This window comes from Aristolochia californica, unplaced genomic scaffold (assembly GCF_029961685.1).
Source record: "Aristolochia californica isolate CCGP_79_NKW_82.1479 unplaced genomic scaffold, dmAriCali1.0.hap1 SCAF_11, whole genome shotgun sequence".
NCBI lineage: Eukaryota > Viridiplantae > Streptophyta > Magnoliopsida > Piperales > Aristolochiaceae > Aristolochia > Aristolochia californica.
This window is the reverse complement of record NW_027181782.1, coordinates 29,573,791-29,593,117: the sequence shown is the minus strand read 5'-3', so window position 1 is coordinate 29,593,117 and position 19,327 is coordinate 29,573,791. Positions and strand designations below refer to the sequence as shown.

The following is a 19,327-nucleotide window of genomic DNA, read 5'->3' as shown; positions in this document are numbered from 1 at the left end:
TAACTGTATTTTTTGGGGTTAGTCTCATACCCAAAAAGGTTATGTCTGTTATAATCCTGCTCATCGGAAGTTAATTATTTCTAGGGAGGTCACCTTTTTTTAGGACATATATTTTTATTCCTTGAAAGATGCTCCTCCGAGTCTTTCATCGATTGAGGCAGCTCTGAAGCCCATTGTGCCACTTGATGTGGATCTACTTCAGCCCCCTGAAGCCTCAACCGACACCACAACTGTGGAGTTTAAAAATCCCTCTAAGGTAAGCCTGTCATCCCCTATTGTATTTGGCCCACAATTTGACACTTGGCCCACATCTCTACGGAAGGAGCCTCGGACTTGCACTTGGCCCTCCACTTCTCATCCTATATCAAATTTTGTTTCTCACCATTGATTTTTTTCTTCATGTTGTCAATTTCTTGCATCTATTTCTTCCATCTCTATTCCACCATCATATTAGGAGGCTCTGAGACATCCAGGATGGAAGGCAGCCATGGAAGAAGAAATGTATATGAGAATCAGACTTGGGCCCTAGTTCCTGGCTATATATGGGTTTTTTCTATCAAGCACAATTCGGATGGTTCTGTTGCTCGCCTCAAAGCCCAACTCATTGCAAAAGGGTACATTCAATGTTAAGGAGTGGATTATAGGAAACATTCTCGCCAGTGGCTAAATTAAACTTGTTGTGCATCTTATTATCTCTAACTGCTAATTCCTCTTGGCCGGTATATCAATTGGATGAAAAAATGTCTTCATGAATGGGGACATTAAAGAAGAGATATATATGCATGAACCACCTAGTATTGTGGTTGAGGGGGAGTGCATATGTAAATTGAGGAAGTCTCTATATGGGCTGAAACAGTCTCCTCGGGCATGGGTTGACAAATTTAGCCTAGCAATATTGTGGTTTGGATGCAATCGGTGCTCAGTAGATCATTCTATTTTTATCAAAAATACCTTAAATGGAAAGTATTGCTTGTAATGTATGGGTGATGAGGACATCTAGGCTGCACGGAATACTCACGAACCAATTCAAGTTCCAATTGGTCCAGTGACGAGGGCACAAGCTAAAAAATTCAAAGAAATGCTGAATAACTTAGTCCGGAGAGTTCTACAACAAGAAGAGAGTGTGGTCACTATGGAGGGTGAACAAAGGTTTTTTTTACTCATCAAATTTGATCCACAAGAGATTCCAACAGCCATACACGTGCATTTAGAAAGGGCATGTGGTTAGAAGATTTCCTGGGACCCACAAGGATAGCCACTAGTTTGCAACTTATTGTTGAATTTAGTATCCCTTTTCCAATTTCGAGCAAGAGAAAGAAAAAAGAAAAAAAATAAAAAAAGGGAAGAAGAGCTCTCGGGTAGAGAGAAGAAAAAATAAAAGAGAAAAGAGAGGTGGCACCAAGCAAAGAGAGAGAGAGAGAGAGAGAGAGAGAGAGAGAGAGAGAGAGAGATAGAGAGAGATTAACTCAAGAATGAGATGTGTAACTTGATTAATTCCGAATTACAACACCTTTATTTATAGTAGAGGAAGAGGTAGAGTCCTTATACAATTAGCCTTTCAATCCTAATTACATTCCAACTCTAACTCTCTAAGATAAGTCTATTCAAACCAATCTACTAGAAGACTAATATGAGTTGAACTAGAACTCTTTCTTCATTCATGTGAATATAAGGGAGGAGGCCAGCTCGTGGCCTTATCCTTGTGGGTCCCTCATGATCTTCCAGCTCATCTTGATAAGGTTGCCAGCTCGTGAGATATTTGTAGGTCCACTTGATCTTCAAGCCTTCTAACTCATTTCAGCTTGTGGTTCTTAATTCTTTAACTCGTGCTTGCTTGGGTGAGGACTCTTCTTGGTGTCCCATGTCCTCATGGTGGGTCCCACATTGTAACACTCCCCCTCAAGCCGGGGGTGAGAAGACATCATAAATGCCCAACTTGCTGCATATGGTAGACATAATCTTGTGAGTGACCGGCTTGGTGAGAATATCTGCAACTTGACTTTGTGATGATATATGCTTCACAGATAAGAAACTAGCTTGGAACTTTTCTCATATAAAATAGCAATCCACTTCAATATGCTTTGTTCTTTCATGGAAGATTGGATTCGATGTAATGTGTATTGCTGCTTGATTGTCACAATATAGATCTATTGGAACTTCCTTGTAGAATCCCAACTCAGTGAGAAGAGATCTTATCTATATGAGTTCACTAACAGTGTGTGTCATGGCCCTGTATTCTGCTTCTGCACTAGACCATGCTACTGCATTTTTCTTCTTTCTTTTCCATGTAACCAAATTCCCTCCAACCATCGTACAAAATCCCAAAGTAGATTTTCTGTCATCTGGGGATCTAGCCTACATCTGAGAATCCTTCGATGTTGAAGTGACCATGGTTTTTATAGAGAAGCTCCCTTCCTGAAGCACCTTTTAGATATCATAATATTCTTTCCAATGCTTGCCAATGACTAAGTAGTGGCTTGTGCATGTATTGACTTACCACACTTACTGCATATAAAATATCCGACCTTGTTACACATAGGTAAATAAGTCGTTCCACTAGTTTTTTATATTTCCCAATATCTACATCTTCTCCAATGTCTCCACATAATTTTGTATTTGAGTCCATAGGAGTGTCTGCTGGATTACATCCTATCATTCTTGTCTCCTATAGTAGATCAAGGGCATACTTCTTTTGGGATAGTACAATCCCATGTCTGTATTGTAATACTTCAAAACCCAAAAAATATTTGAGTAGTCCAAGATCCTTCATCTTAAATTCAACACATATTTTCTCATTTGTTTTCCGGATGTCCTCGGAATCACTCCCAGTTAAAATAATATCATCAACATATACAGCCAAAATCACCTTACCTCTCGGTGTATTTTCAATAAATACTAAGTGATCTCCAGAGCATGAAAGCCGGCCCTTATGATGGCTTGACTAAATTTCTCAAACCATGCTCGAGGGGACTGATTTTGACCATATAAAGATTTTTTTAGGCGGCATACTGACTCCCCCTCAACCACATACCCAAGTGGTTGTTGCATGTAAATTTCTTCATTAATATCACCATTAAGAAATACATTTTTCACATCAAGTTGATATATCGGCCACGATGAATTGGCCGCCGGAGATAAAAATATATGTATCAAGTTCATTTTTGCCACTAGAGAGAAAGTTTCTACATAATCAATTCCATACCATTGAGTATAACCTTTGGTAACCAGTCGAGCCTTCAATCGTGCAATTGACCCATCCGGATTATGTTTGACAGTATAAACCCACTTACAACCAACGGGTTTTTTATCTGTGGGAAGAGGAACCAGTGACCATGTATGATTGTCATTAAGGGTCTTCATTTCTTCATCCATTGTTGCCTTCCACCCTAGATGTTGTAGCGCCTCCTAATAGGATTGTGGAACAGATATGGAGGAAATAGAAGAAATAAACTGACAACAAAAAGGTGAGAGGCGATGATGAGACTTAAAATTTGAAATGGGATGAAAAGTAGAAGGTCTAGTGCATGATCTAGGTTTTTCCATTATAGCAATAGGACGAGTATCATATTAAGGGCCAAAAATAATTGGTGATGAAGAAGTTACCTCTATTAGATCTGTTAACTCAGAAGGTGTGGTGTTGGTCACTTGTTCTGGGGGTTGAATAATCTCTGTATCAAGAGGCACAATCGGTCAAGGGGAACCTGGTACTAAGGACAGACCAGGAGGAGCACTATCAGAATAAAACGAGGAGTCTTCAAAAAATGTTACATCCCTGGACACAAATAAATGTTGAAGAGTAGGACTATAACAACCATAACCCTTTTGTGTGCGAGAGTATCCTAAAAAGATACACTAGATAGATTTAGGATCAAGTTTGCCATGTCTAGGTAATGAATTATGAACCAAACATTGACATCCGAAGACTTTCAAAGGTAGTGAAAAAGGAGCATCATTTGGTAATAATCTAGAGTAAGGAGATTTATTACCAAGAATGGTAGATGGTAGACGATTTATAAGAAAGCAGGTCGTAAGGACTGCATGAGGCCAATAAAAGTATGGAACTTTCATGGCATATAATAAACCTCGACTACCTCAAGAATATGACGATTTTTTCATTCGGCTACACCACTTTGTTGAGGAGTGTAGGCGCATGATGTTTGATGGATAATGACATTTTCTTGACAAAAAGAGTCAAGGTCTTTGGAAACATATTCTTTGGCATTATCAGACCGGAGAAGTTTTTATTTTCTGACCAAATTGTGTGAGTACCATAGCATGAAGTGACTTGAAAATGAATGGTATCTCAGAATGCCCCTTAAATATAAACAACCAAGTTGTGTGAGTGAAATCATTAATAAATGTATTAAAATATTTTTCTTAAGAAATGTTGGAGACACTCAAGGGCCCCCAAACATTAGTATGAATTAAAGAAAATGGAGTAACACTTTTGACTTCTGGGCGAGGAGTGTATGTACTCCTTTGATGTTTACTCAATTGACAAACCTCACAATGAAATTATGACCTTACTTTAAGAGAAGGAAACATATAATGAAGAGGTTGTGCAGATGGACGTCCAAACCGATTGTGCCATAACCGTGTTTCATTTTCAGTAGTAGAAACCATATTTATTTTCGTCACATCCAAGTAGTAAAGACCCCCTTGTTCATGGCCTCCACCAATCACCTGCTTCATTATAAGATCCTGAAAGACACCTGAAGTGGGGTGAGAAGGTAACAGAGCAATTAAAATATTTTGTCAGCTGACTAACAGATAATATATTCAAAGGGAAAGTAGGAATGAAAAGAAAAGTGATAGTATGACAGAAGTGGAACCTTTCCCTTGGACTTTGGTTTGAGAACCGTCAACTATGGTAAAAAACTTCTGTGAAAGACTCGGAGATAGAGAATGCAATAAATTTTTGTTACCTGTAAGATGCTCTGAGGCTCCTGAGTCAATTATTTAGGATGAAGATGAGGCAGATAACATACCCCAAGCGGTAGTGGCAGCAGTAGTTGCGGAGGAACTAGGAGAAGAACACAACATTGTCTTCACTTTCTGAAATAGCTCATACTCTTCATCAGTAAAAAGTTTTTGTGTTGCTGATTTTTTGGGTTGTTCTTCTTTTGTATCACTTATAAAGGCTTGATTAGCCCTTGTCAATTCTAACTGTCCATTAGCTTTATAGCATATTTCTTTATAATGGCCATATTATCCACAGTAAGTGCATGCCTATAATAGCAATGATCTATAGTGTGGCCAAATTTTTTGAGTACATTCTTTCCCATCTGCTCTGCCAGCACCAGTCCTTCCACCTCTTCCTCTGCCTCCTCTATAACCTCTACCTCGGCCTCAGTCGCGGTCAGATGATGATCCTCTATGATCGGAATACATAGTGGATGATAATTCAATAGTGGAGGAAGAAGTGTCTGGAATACGAAGTAGTGTTGCACATACATCATCAAACTTTGGGACAACACAAGCACTCAAAAGTTGACTCTTGGCAATCTCAAGATGGGGTTTAACATTTGCAAGACAAATAGCGGTAATTAAGGCTTCCTTCTATTTTTCATTGATAGAAATATATGTGGTTGAAAGTTGAGATAACTTCCACTCTTGAAGAAAACCTCTAAAGTGGGCCAAGTACTCTTGGATATTTTCTCCTTGTTTAGTATTCAACATTCTTTGGAGAATATCATATGGTCTATGTAGAGTATCCTAGTAAGAGTACAGTTTAGCGCATGTCTCCCAAATTTGTTTAGTAGTGTCAAGATGAACAACATTGTTGGAGACATCTTCTTCCATGCTATTGATTAGCCAACTAATCACCAAAGTATCATTTTTCAACCATTTGTTATAAAAAATATCATCTTCATCAATAGGTGGTCCTCGGGTGGTGAGGTGACCAAGTAGGTCTTTTGTTATAAGGAACCTCCAAACCGATGTGGACCAAATCATAAAATTTGATACCCCACTTAAGGGTATGGTGGTAATTCTCATTATATCACCTTTGATATTCATATTCTCGTCAGCCATGATAAGTCCTTCTTCAAAAAAAAAAAATTCTAATAATAACACCAAGTAGTACTCTTCAAACAACTCGATGTATGGGGAATTTTAGCATTGAAGCTAAATTATTATTCTAATTTTTTTTCTCTAATACCACTCATAAGAGACTCAATAACAATCTTCTATATCAGGGAACTTTTATCCCACGAATTTTTTTTCCAACAATCTGATCATAGACTGGTCTCGGTAAATAGTATTTCCAAACCGACCAAACTGTTTTGATGGCTCCTTCTAGATAGAGAAGCATGCATATCCATAATATAATAAGATGAAAGCATTCACATACTCATCCTTAAATCATCTTCTAAATTCGGAAACTAGTAACATGAAAAGAAAAAAAAATTGAACACTTATCTCTCGACTTTTGTTCTTCCTTCATAAAAGAGTCTTCTTTGAGTGGTGTTGATCATCACTTCTTTAGAGCATTCCTTTGACGAGGGATCCTAAATATAATGCTCTGATACCATGTTGAATTTAAAATCCCTTTTCCATAATTCCGAGCAAGAGAAAGAAGGAATAAAAAAAAAGAAAAGGGAAGAAGAGCTCTCGGGTAGAGAGAAGAAAAAATAAAAGAGAAAAGAGAGGTGGCGCCAAGAAAAGAGAGAGAGAGAGAGAGAGAGAGAGAGAGAGAGAAAGAGAGAGATTAATTCAAGAATGAGATGTATAATTTGATTAATTCTGAATTACAACACCTCTATTTATAGTAGAGGAAGAGGTAGAGTCCTTATACAATTAGCCTTTCAATCCTAATTACTTTCCAACTCTAACTCTCTAAGATAAGTCTATTCAAACCAATCTACAAGAAGATTAATATGAGTTGAACTAAAACTTTTTCTTCATTCACATGAATATAAGGGAGGAGGCCAACTCGTGACCTTATCCTTGTGGATCCCTCATGATTTTCCAGCTCATCTTGATAAGGTTTCCAGCTCGTGAAATATTTGTGGGTCCCACTTGATCTTCAAGTCTTCTAACTCATTTCAGCTTGTGCTTCTTAACTCCTTAACTCGTGCTTGCTTAGGTGAGGACTCTTCTTGGTGTCCCACGTCCTCATGGTGGGTCCCACCAACTCGAGCACCATGGTGAGTCCCACATTGTAACACCTATCCTAGAAGGGCATGTGGTTAGAAGATTTTGTGGGACCCACAAGAATATCCACGAGTTGGCAACTTATCCTAGAGATCACGTTGGAATTATATTACCCTTCTATTTACGCCACGTTACCTTAAGTTTTCCTTTAATTGAATGTAATTAGGGGAAGGAATTTATTTGTACATGGATTACACCATGTCCTGCATTATAAATAGAGGACTGGTACACGGATTAGGGACTTTTGGATTTTTATTCATATTGAGAGTTTATTCTTCTGGAGTTCTTGAAGAAACTTTTCGAACTTATCAAGGTTTTTCCTTGTGGCATTCAAACGACTTATCAAACGGATTTTCCATCCCCGTTTGCGTCTTCACCATACCAAGGTTCTTGCTTTGCTAAGCAACGAGTCGCGGTTTTCCATCAAACTTGAAAGGTCTTGGGAACGATTTCCTGATTTGGTATCCGGTTTCATCATGGGTTGACGTGGTTCGTATCAGTTGGTATCAGAGCTTTGGTTCATCAGGTTTGCCTATCCTTTTTGTTTTGTTTTTCTTGTCATCCTCAAACCGATGGTCAAATAGAAGTAGTTAATAGGACTTTATCAACTTTGTTGAGGGTTGTCATTGGTAAGAACATTAAGACTTGGGAGGATTTTTTACCACATGTTGGGTTTGCTTATAATCGTACCATTCATTCTGCTACTAAGTGCTCACCGTTTGATATTGTTTATGGTTTTAATACTTTAACTCCTTTAGATTTATAACCTTTGCCTGTTTCTGAGCATGTAAACTTAGATGGTAAGAAGAAGGTAGAATCTGTGAAACAACTCCATGAGAGGGCTCGGGTCAACATAGAGAGGAGAACCGAACAATACATCAAGCAAGCTAACAAGGGACGTCACAAGCTAGTTTTTGAGGCCGGTGATTGAGTGTGGTTACATATGAGGAAAGAAAGATTTCCAGCACAAAGACGTTCCAAGTTGCTGCCCCGAGGAGACGGACCATTTCAAGTGCTAGAACGGATCAATGACAATGCTTACAGACTTGACTTACCTGGTGAGTACAATGTTAGTGCTACATTCAATGTTACTGATTTAAGTCATTTTGATGTAGGTGACGATTTGAGGATAAATCCTTCTCAAGAAGAGGGGAATGATGAGGACATCGAGGTTGCACGAAATACTCATGAACCAATTCAAGTTCCAGTTGGTCCAATGACGAGGGCAAGAGCTAAAAGATTCAAAGAAATGTTGAATAACTTAGTTCAGAGAGTTCTACGACAAGAAGAGAGTGCGGTCACTACGGATGGTGAACAAAGGTTGTTTTTACTCATCAAAGTTGATCCGGAAGAAAGCCCAGCAGCCATACACGTGCATTGAGGAAGGGCATGTGGTTAGAAGATTTTGTGGGACCCATAAGGATAGCCACGAGTTGGCAACTTATCTTAGAAGAGCATGTGGTTAAGAAGATTTTATGGGATTCACAAGAATATCCACGAGTTGGCAACTTATCCTAGAGATCACGTTGGAATTATATTAGGATTCTATTTACGCCAAGTTACCTTAAGTTTTTCTTTAATGGAATGTAATTAAGGGAAGGAATTTATTTCTACATGGATTCTACCACATCCTCCATTACAAATAGAGGACTGGTACACGGATTAGGGACTTTTGGATTTTTATTCATATTGAGAGTTTATTCTTCTGGAGTTCTTGAAGAAACTTTTTGAACTTATTAGGGTTTTTCCTTGTGGTGTTCAAACGACTTATCAAACGGATTTTCCATCCCTGTTTGTGGCGTCTTTACCATACCAAGGTTCTTGCTTTGCTAAGCAACGGGTCGCGGTTTTCCATCAAACTTGAAAGGTCTTGGGGAAGATTTTCGGATTTGGTATCGGGTTTCGTCACTGATTGACGTGGTTCATATCAATGGGGATGATATCATTTTAACTGGCAATGATGGAGACAACATGACAGAATCCAAAGAGAAGATATGACATGAATTTAAAACAAAAGATCTTGGACTTCTAAAATTATTTTTGGGTATTGAGGTGTTCCAATCAAAGCATGGGATTAAATTATCTTAAAGAAAGTATGTCTGGATCTACTAGAGGACACATGGATGGCGGGGAGTTGACCTGCAGACACTCCTATTGATGCCAATACAGAGCTATGTGCAAGCTTTGGAGAAGATGTTGATGTATGTAAATATCAGAAGCTTGGTGACCCGACCATATATATCATATGCAATAAGTGTGGTGAGTCAATTACATGTACAAACCATAACTAACCCATTGGTTGTGAATCAACATTGACCTCTTTTTCAATTTGATGTCAAGAATGCCTTTTGCATGGTGACTCTCTTGAGAAGGTTTATATAGAGCAACCGTTATGCTATGCTACTCTAGGGGTGGAGAAGTAAAGTTTGTCAGCTTAACAAAACTATGATCTCAAATAGAGTCCTCGAGCTCTATTTAAGAAGTTCAATCTAGTAGTTATGGAGTTTGATTTTTTTAGGAAGCCACTATGATCATTCAGTATTTATATTGAAGCAGCTGACAGGTATTACTATTTTGTTGTTATAGGTTGATGAAATTATTCTATTTGGTATTGATGTGCATGATATCACAAAAGTGAAACATCATTTACAAGCCCACTTTTGTTAAAGAACAAATATGGAAAAGTCTTACATGATTCTCTTAGAAAGGGGTCTCATAGGAAGAAGGTTCAGCTAGGGAGTAATTTTAGTATTATTAGAATTCTACTTTGTTAGATTTGTTTAGTTGTAAAACTTATCCTTTAAAAGTTTTACTTTAGGTATAACTGAGATAAGAGTAGTTAAACTTAACTTAGATTGTATGTATTCTCTCTATTATTAATAAAGACCCTATGTACTTAATTTACAATAGTCAATGAATTATTTTCTTCTCCAGAAATTCAACAACTTTAAAAATAAGGATTTGGGTGTTTTGAGATATTTTAGCATATTGTTGTCTAAAAGGAAGTATATAACTGATCTTCTGTAGGAAATAGAATTATTAGGAGGCAAAACTTGCAGATATACCGTTGGATAGTAGTCTTGACTTATATTATCTAAAGAATTCGATGTTACGAGGAATGTTAGGGGCCTCCAATGGAAGTGGTTTTGACTTATATTATCCAAACAGTTTGGTGTAATAAGATATAAAGCAATACCATAAACTAGTGAGAAAGTTGTCATATGCAACTATGACAAAAGCTCATATATTCTTTGTTGCCAGTATAGTGAATCAATTTATGAAATCCCCACCTATTGTAAATTGTGGTGTTGTTTCAAAATATTGTGGTATTTGAAACAATCGTCTAGGAAAGTCTAGTCTATAAACCTCATGTAAATTTTGAGACTAAAGATTTTTCTAATGCTAACTATGTAGGCTCTAAAGTAGACAAATGATCTACCAGTGGTTCATGTACTTTATTGGTGGAGATTTAGTTACATGGAAGAGAAAAAACAAATTATAGTTTCTTGATCTAATACGGAGGCGAAATACAAGACTATGGTTCGTACAACATGTGAACTTTTGTAGGAAAATTATTGTTGAAGAGCATATACGAAAGAGTCTTACATGACTCTTATAGTAAGAAGCCTCACATGGCTAGAATTAATATGGTGGAGTCAAAGAATAGTCTCATGGAAGGAGCTCCCACAGAAAAGTCTCAGTTAAAAGTGTTTTAGTTATGTTAGTCTTCTATTTATGTTCAGTTATTTAATTATTCTTGGACTTATCTTTAAGTATTTGACTTTGGGTGTAATTGGGACAAGGGTGGTTTAATTGTAATTGAAATCTACTTATTTCTTCTATTATAAATAAAAGTTCATGTACTCAATTACAACAAGTCAAAGAAGTTTTTCTCTTTTCTAAAAATTCAACACGGTATCAAATCAGGTTCTGTGAGTTGACTAGGTCAACCCACAGAGATAATGTCATCCTTTTTTTATATATCATCTCTAGTAGTTTAGGTTTGTATTCTATCCTTTTTCTTTCTTTTGTGTTCCAGTACTCGTTGTTTTCTTGGATCTATCACCTCTATACTAAACTTTTCATATTTTTAATTATATATTGACAGAAAGATCTTCATGTCTACTTAAAAATCAAAAAGAATTTTGATAATAAAAATTTACTACAAAGATAAATTGATATTTGAAGTAGCAAAGGTCATACTGCAAAAGAGGTTCGAGCAACAGCAAAAAGATTCAACTTTTGAATTATGTTATACCATCAAGAACAAGGTTTTATATGGAGAATTATACATCAAAAGAATTATATGTAAGTTTATTTTCTTACATATTCAACCAATTCTCAATCTGACTTTTCTAGAGGGAGATATCGATCTCGTAAGAGTAAATAATCCTATTGGCCACAGAAGAAAGAGTACTCAATTATGTGAGATTAAAGAGTCCAAAATCTATCGGATTATTTATCTCAAAATAAGTACATTTTATGAAGAAAAAGTCTAGTTTCAAAATAATAAAATTTCAACAGAACTATATTTAAGGAGATATTCGGATTGGAATCGGCAAAGGTCAAACTATATAACGAAGCAAATCAAGAGGTAATAACAGATTAAAAATTGAAGCTTTTTATATCAAATTAGATATTAATTTAAAGCTCTTTGAGTCTAGTTTCTTGAGAAACACCTTTGTTTTATTTTGAGCTATATTTTTGGAGATATCGATATCAGATGTACCTAAGGTAAGTTCTGTTGAAAATCTTTTTTTTTTTCCTATTCTCTCCTATTTTCTCTCTATGCATTGATATGAATTGAGTTTCCTTTTCTCCTTAAATTCAAGTTTTTAGCCAATTTTCTCTTCTAATAAGAGAGTTTTGGTCAAACTTAATCATTTCCTGATGTGCTCATTTAAGGTATGCAATATCTGGCTTCGATGTTGTTTTCAATTTGTGCGTTTTTGTTTCTTGGTTGTGTATCTTCCACAATTTTAACTCCGAAAAAATGTGGTCACCCCAAAAAAATTATACTTGGTCAAATTTATTAAGTTTTACAATTATAGTCTCCCTTATTTTTCTAAAAAAAAAAACACTTTGGAAGTTTTACATAGTCGCCTCCTTCCAATTAAAGTTGTTTTTCTACAGTATTTCTTTAGTTTATCATCTTGGGTTTTTATCACTTTAGAGTTATGCCTAGACCCACTACCTAAAAAGTATAGGAGTGTGTCCCATATCCAGTTTGAGTTAAGTATTTTGTTCTTCACCCAAGAGATGACTTGTGTTTGAGTTACCCTTAAAAAGTGAATCTCTTTGTTGTGCCCTAAAATTTGGTCATTTTTCGCTTTTAAAATTGAGCAGAGTGTGTTTCAGACTATGACCATTTTTTTATTGGTGTATGAAGTTTTGTCATATAGTTAGGATTGATTTTCTTCTCTCATATTGTGTATTGTTCAAGTTGGGTATCTACATCTTTTTTATCCCCAGCTTTGAGGGGGAGAATAAGAAGAAGTACAAGAAATATGTATTTTGTTTATGTGGTGGTAATTTTTATGTGACCAAAATACTCAATAAATGGGAAGCACAAAGATGAAGTTTTTACATAAAGATTAAATTTTTGCATCTATGGAGAAGTTTTTTTCAGCAAAAGAAATTGAAGACCAAAAATCTTTTTCATTGCAAGCAGAAGTTATAAAATCTAACTTGAGGGAGAGTGTTGAAGAGCAGATATGGAAGTCTTATTTGACTCTTATAGTAAAAAGTTTCATAGAGCCAAAATTAATATGGTGGAGTAAGAAGTCTCATGGAAGAAGGTCTCACAGAAGAGTCTCAGTTAAATATGTTTTAATTATGTTAGTCCATTTAAATGTTCAGTTAATATGGACTTATCTTTATGTATAACTTTAGGTATAACAGGGACAAGGATAGTTTAATTGTAACTAAAATGTATTTGTTTTCTCTATTATAAATAAAAGCTCATATACTCAAATTACAACAAGTCAATGAGATTTTTCTCTTTTCAAAAAATTCAATAAATATTTATTGGAGGAGTTTAACTTTCTTGTATTATTGCCGATATCAATGAATTGTGACAATCAAACCATTACTTTTATTACTGTAATCCAAAATTTTACTAGAGAACGAAACATGTTGAACTTTCATTTTATTTGAAATGTTATATTAAATGGTAAGATTTCTTCACCTAATATTAAATCCTTTGAACAGTTACTGATTTATTTTACAAAAAATGTGTAAAAATGGTTTTAGTTATTTGTGTAACAAGCTGGAATTAGTTAACATTTATCACCCAAATTGATGAGTGTCAAGAGTAATTACTAAAGTAAGCAAAAAGCATTTATATAGTTTTATCCATAGAATTTTTCACTTCATGAAAGATGAGTGAAGGATATTTTTAGCCCTAATATAAGAAAAACAAATTGCCTTCTCTTCTGTGTCAAAATTTTCTACTACGGATTTCTATTTCTCTTCACAGGTTCATACAAAATTCGCGGACAGTTTCAAACATCGGCACCTTAATCATAATGATCAATTAGGATGACAAAAAACCACCGCTTTATCAAATATTACAGCAAGAACACTTGGATACAGAGCTTCACCAGAAATTTTATGCCTTTATAACTTTCAAAATTTGTTGATTTCTGGTTGTTTAATATCCGTGACCCTACTGTTCAGAAGATTGACAGCAAATTGAACGCTCGTTCACATAAAAAATGGGAACTGAAACTAAAGCCTCTGCTACCAACAACTCACTGTAGCCCAGCTTTTGGGAAATTTTATCATCTGTTGCTAAGGAAAAAGCTCACCAAAAACTTAAATTTTAGTCATCATAACCCAATCCATCCTCATCATCTTCTAGTTCCACTTCAGCATCATCAGAACCACCCATGAGTGACAGGAAAACGAGGACTGCAACCAACTGGGTCGCAAGGAAGTATTTGGCTCTTCTTCTGAATGTTTTCTCTTCTTGGGTTTTCTCCCTTTTGGGTTTAGTTCTCGGCTTTGAACCTACACTCCTGTGCTTCCCCATTAGAATGAATCTAGAAAAATAATAAGAAACAAAGACACCATCTGAAAAAACAAAAAGAAAGAAAAACCTCAAGCAGAAGCTCCTCTGGTGGCAGATGACTGTACAAGTCATCCACATATAAATGGAGCATTATTGATCATTAAAGAGCTCGGCCTGCCTAATGACTAATTTAAGAACCCAGAAAAAGGTTGAGTAGAGCACATTTAGGCCAGGGGACCAAGCCGCAAGTCCCATCAGTACCAGCAATAAAGAATGCTCACCAAAACGTCACTGATCCCATCTTTTCTAAGCATTAACAATATGTACAAAAAATACACGGTAAGTTCACCTTGAGAAAAGGGCCCCTTCCTAGGTGTCGATGAGGTTGAAGGGTCAGAAGGAGATCTAGGAACAAAAGATGATGTTGAACCAGCTTCAAGGAATTCTCTTTTAAGATTTTCTCCATACCTCACCAAATTTTCATGCATTAATATCTTGCTTCGCAATGGTGATGTTTCCTGAAAAAATGCACACAAAATAAGTCCAGAGTTTATATGGGTGCACCTCCCGACTACTAGCAAGAATCTTTAGCTAACCAGAAAAAAAAATTGTGAAAATGCTAACCAGCATAAAATTGATGTTCATATCTAAATTAACAAATTTCTGAATGTGAAACCCCCTTTCCAGCCTGATGGACCATTTTGCCGAAACTTGTTAGCCAGACAATGCCGGTCGAGGCTCTGATTCAACACTCCCTCAAATCCGACAAAGCACTAATATGTACTAACAGAAAATTAATTGCATTAAACTAGTAAAACAATTGGGCCAGCTGGTTAGTAAAATGTGAAATGAATTGGTAGGAATAATCTAATAGGTCACGGATGTCTGCATCAACAGAAGTAAAAAACCAGTACTCAAGTTCGTTGATTTGAATTCAGTATCTACCAAATTAAATAAAGGATACTTTCAAACACAGCCTCCTCATTTACCATGATCCCAAATATGAACACCTTAATGCCGTATTTCCTAGTGTGACCACATCACATAAAGTCACATGGTAAATAAAAAGTTTTCAACCAAAACTGCACATGGAAAGAAGAGTAAGGCTTGCCCTCTCTCTCCAAGAGTTGGACAAGAGAATCCAGCCAAAGAGAGGAGATGAAGGGAGGTGCTCCTCTTAAACATATTTTTTTTTATCTTTCAAAACAATGTCTTAAAATTAATCTAATTTTAATAATTTCCTTTTTCTATTAAGTTAAATAACAGCATTACCCTACATTAATTAAAATTTAACTATGTGATACATGTGGAAGTATGAACCTCTTAGAGGTTGCATTTCCAAATGTTATATTACCAAATTCAACCAACAGAATCCATTATGGTTAGGCTTAAATGGTAATTTAGTTTTTAAAATGGTTGATTTTTTTAAAATAAAAATAAAATAGGCACACTTGTGGGCACCCTATTTTCAAAGAATGGAGGGTAAAAATCCTTCTTTGCCTGTATGAAATGAGGGGGGAGCCTCTCCCCTCTTTTTTTATCTTGGAGAAAGGGCAGTGTTACGTCCCTTTCATAAAAACAAAGGGTAGAAAACCTCCTATTCTCTGTTTTCACGAAAAATGGGGGAGGTCTACCCCACCCCACAATGTGGAAAATTAAAAAGGGAAGGGCCTCCACCTATCCCTTAGGGGAGGTGGGCATTGCTTTTCTATTCTATAAAATGAATATACTAAAAGCTAATTTAGTTATTTTTTTGTTAGGACATACCAATTTTCTCTTAGTTTTGAGTTACCTTACAACATCTAAGAGGGCCTATTTGAAAATTGTCCTAGATAAATAAAAGGTTAGTTACAGGTCTAGGTGACTTTTCTCTTCCTTCTTGACTCGGTACCGTAGAAAAAGAACACTGAATAAGAACTTTATAATCTTGTCCATAACGAGTTGAATATGTTTTTTTGTGCCATAAGGTGACAAATAAGAAAAACTTACATTGGAAGCTTGAAGGACAAAAAGCACATGTCCAAGGAAAAGAGCATCTAGACTGGTAGGCCTGCACATGGTTAGAAAGACCATGTAAATAGAAGCATCTTATGCATACTTTAAGTTAGCTGAATTCCATCATTCAAAAGAAATGAGTGATTGTTTTTGGACACCTGTTGTCAAACAAAAAGTGCTTATCGCTCAACTTCATGGACATTGCCTCATATGCTAGGGATGCATTCCTGTAAATCTGTCCAGGCAGAAACTTATTTAATAAGATAAAATAACTAGAAGCCTAGAACAATCTCCTTGTCTCATTTGGTGGCAAAATCCACATGGTGAAAGGAACTGCAGCGACCTTTTGGAAAAAAATATTGAAACACCATCAATTTTTCTAGGAAAACATCCATGTAACTGTATTTTCAGCATCCAAAAATAAGAGAAAGGAGATTAAATAGTAGGTCCAATAATGATTGAAAGACAAATAGAGAAATTAAAAATGCCAGATAACCTGTGCTTCTCTTTCTTCAGCATTGGTGTTAGTTATCCCCAGCATCTGCTTAACAGCTCTAGTTTGCTTCCAGTGGAGAAACCTCCCAATCGGCCATGGAAGATCACAAAAATATATTTGATTTGCCACACTTCCATCAGTGTTCACCCATAACTCATACATTGTTGCATCAGCAAGCCATGAGCTGACTAATGCCTTTGTAGAAAGCCAATCAGGAACAGAATTACTCGCAAGTTTTGAGTCCAAATCCACAATACCATCCTCTTTTAGAGTTTCAATAACCCCACTCTTCTCATTGTTGAATGCCACATATTCACCACATTCAACATATGGAATGGCATCTGCGGCAGATATAAACTTCCATTATAGTGACAGAAAAGGTAAAAGAAAATTCAGTTAATCATGAAAAAATAATGAAAAGTTGCCACAGGGATGAGTTTCGGATGGAAACCTATTTTCTTGGATATGGCATGGCAAAATCAATAAGGGAAACCTGTAACAGTGAGAAGATGAAAAGATTTTCCTAAAGCTTTCGATTGTTTACCACCTCAGACACATTAAAAGTTACAGTTATTCAATGGATCAAAAGATGCAAGGGAGTGAGGGAGAAAGAAGAGGAGCAATTAGATAAAAAGGCGAAAAAGCCACAAAGCGCAGGACTTTCAGTTAAAAAAACAGTACCAACCTTGCTAACATCCCTAACCTACGATGCTCCCTAACCTATGATGCAATCAGAAAAAGTGAATCCTATGTCAGCATATTGTCGTTCCATATGATCAGCAGGAGATCATCCTGTCCCCTAAAACAGCTGTAGCACTTTAACTCAGGTCGACTCTCTCATGTTTTATGTCTTCTAAATCAATTTATTGTCAGGATTCATACTACAATAAAATTCAAAATTCAAAATTCAAAATAGATAAGATTATCATGCATTCTCCTGGAAACATAAATACAAACTTTCTCCATAATACTTTTCAAATTTGAGCCTCCATGTTTGAGCTCTAAACTTATAGTTTAAGTAACTAAAGTTTTGGTTTATCAAACATCAAAATAAAACTGCATAACTGGGATAGCACAGATAAAATCATCTGTTACATTTCACAAACCTCAAGCCTTGGGAGCAAGTACAGCTTTGATTTTAAGATGTAGAGATGGCAAATCAATGAGAGTGCTAGGAGATGATGAAAACATGCAACTCTTACCTATTAGTCTCTGTGACAGCATAATAAAATTTAGAATGGCATTCTAAAACTCCAGTGGAACCACTAGAAAAAGAAAGCTGAGAAAATATAAACACACTCAAACCTAAGTCTTCTCCTAGACAAAAAAGCAGTCATGACCAAACTTTACATTATGAATTTTATTGGAGAAATCTCATAAAAAATAGTTGTGACAATATAAAAAACATGTAACAACCAATCAAACTTCGCAATAATCAAACACAAAGAAAAAATACACACACACACACACACACACATATATATATAACGCGATCTAAAGAAGATAGCAACATAAACTCAATGTCTAGATGCCAATGACTGTCCTCTCAAAGGAGGGAAACACAAAAGAAATAGGAATTTATGTAAGCGCATAGACAAATAAAATATTGAAAAATGGACCAAAGAAAAAAATCTATTTTCCCTGGTATAGTTAATAAAAGACTACAAAGGCCAAATCCCACCAGTCAGCAAAAGTATCCACCTATACCAGAATTTTTTTCTGAAAAAACCTACACCAGAGTTGAAAATCAAAAAATAAAAACTGAAAATCTGCATTGAAATAAAAACTACAGAAGTCATCAATTCATTACCTCAAGCAAAAAATGAAGATTTTTTCAGTAATGGTGACTGAAAGATACAGGCGAAACAAAAAGAGCAAGTATTGATAAATGATACAAACAATCAACTGACCTGAATCTGGGTTAGTTGTATCAAAATGCATGTCGAACGATATATTTGCAAATCGAAGGTAAAGGTAAACGGGTAAGCATGAAGGGCAAGCCGTGGGGAAACCGAAACAAGCTTTTCTGGCTACGAGAACAAGTCCTTTTTCCTTCTGTTCATCCATGTGACTATTCTTCTGTTATTTTTCTACCTTCCGATTGAGAATATAGTTTGCAGAACGAACCGAGCAACCGAAACACGATGTAGGATTTCGGCGATAAACAAGTCGGCTCCCAGTAAGGGTTTTTATTGGGGGGATTTGCAGACGAAACTAGGCAGTTTAAGCAGTTCAAACATGAACACTTAAATCCACAGTATAGAATCAAAGAACACACAGAGATTAGACTAGAAATCTCAGGGGAAAGTGGAAAGCTGAGAGAACTTAGATTTGAAACTAAAATCAGATGTCCTGCAATTGCCTCCACAGAGCAGGTTTCGCCAACTCGGAATGACGACTCTTTCGATACAGCGGACCGGAATCCCCGAGTCGCATCAAGACGAACCCAGAGCTGTAACCCTAAAATTGAACTTAATTGTGAACAAAAATCATGAAATAGCAATACCAGCCATGGACATACACAGGTTCGTTTCAACCAGGTACAAATGGTAAGTTGAATTTTCATTCTTAAAAAAATATCTACGTAAGATGGATTTAGCAAGTCCAGCTAAAATTTTTATAGATTTGTGACATGACATTCACGGCAACCATGTAAATTTTTTTGAGCC

At 36.1% G+C, this 19,327-nt stretch overlaps 1 protein-coding gene across 1 annotated transcript; it reads right to left on the bottom strand.

The window, feature by feature from the left end:
* Window positions 1-13,752: 13,752 nt before the first annotated feature.
* Window positions 13,753-19,104, bottom strand: LOC137944048 (mitochondrial outer membrane import complex protein METAXIN-like). Its single transcript, XM_068789548.1, has 6 exons — window positions 18,569-19,104; window positions 16,659-16,999; window positions 16,321-16,397; window positions 16,157-16,217; window positions 14,517-14,685; window positions 13,753-14,166 (listed from the first exon to the last, which is right to left on the bottom strand). Exons 1-6 carry the CDS (start codon window positions 18,723-18,725, stop codon window positions 13,979-13,981), a joined length of 993 nt encoding a protein of 330 aa, XP_068645649.1. The 5' UTR covers window positions 18,726-19,104; the 3' UTR covers window positions 13,753-13,978.
* Between the last annotated feature and the right edge of the window lie 223 nt (window positions 19,105-19,327).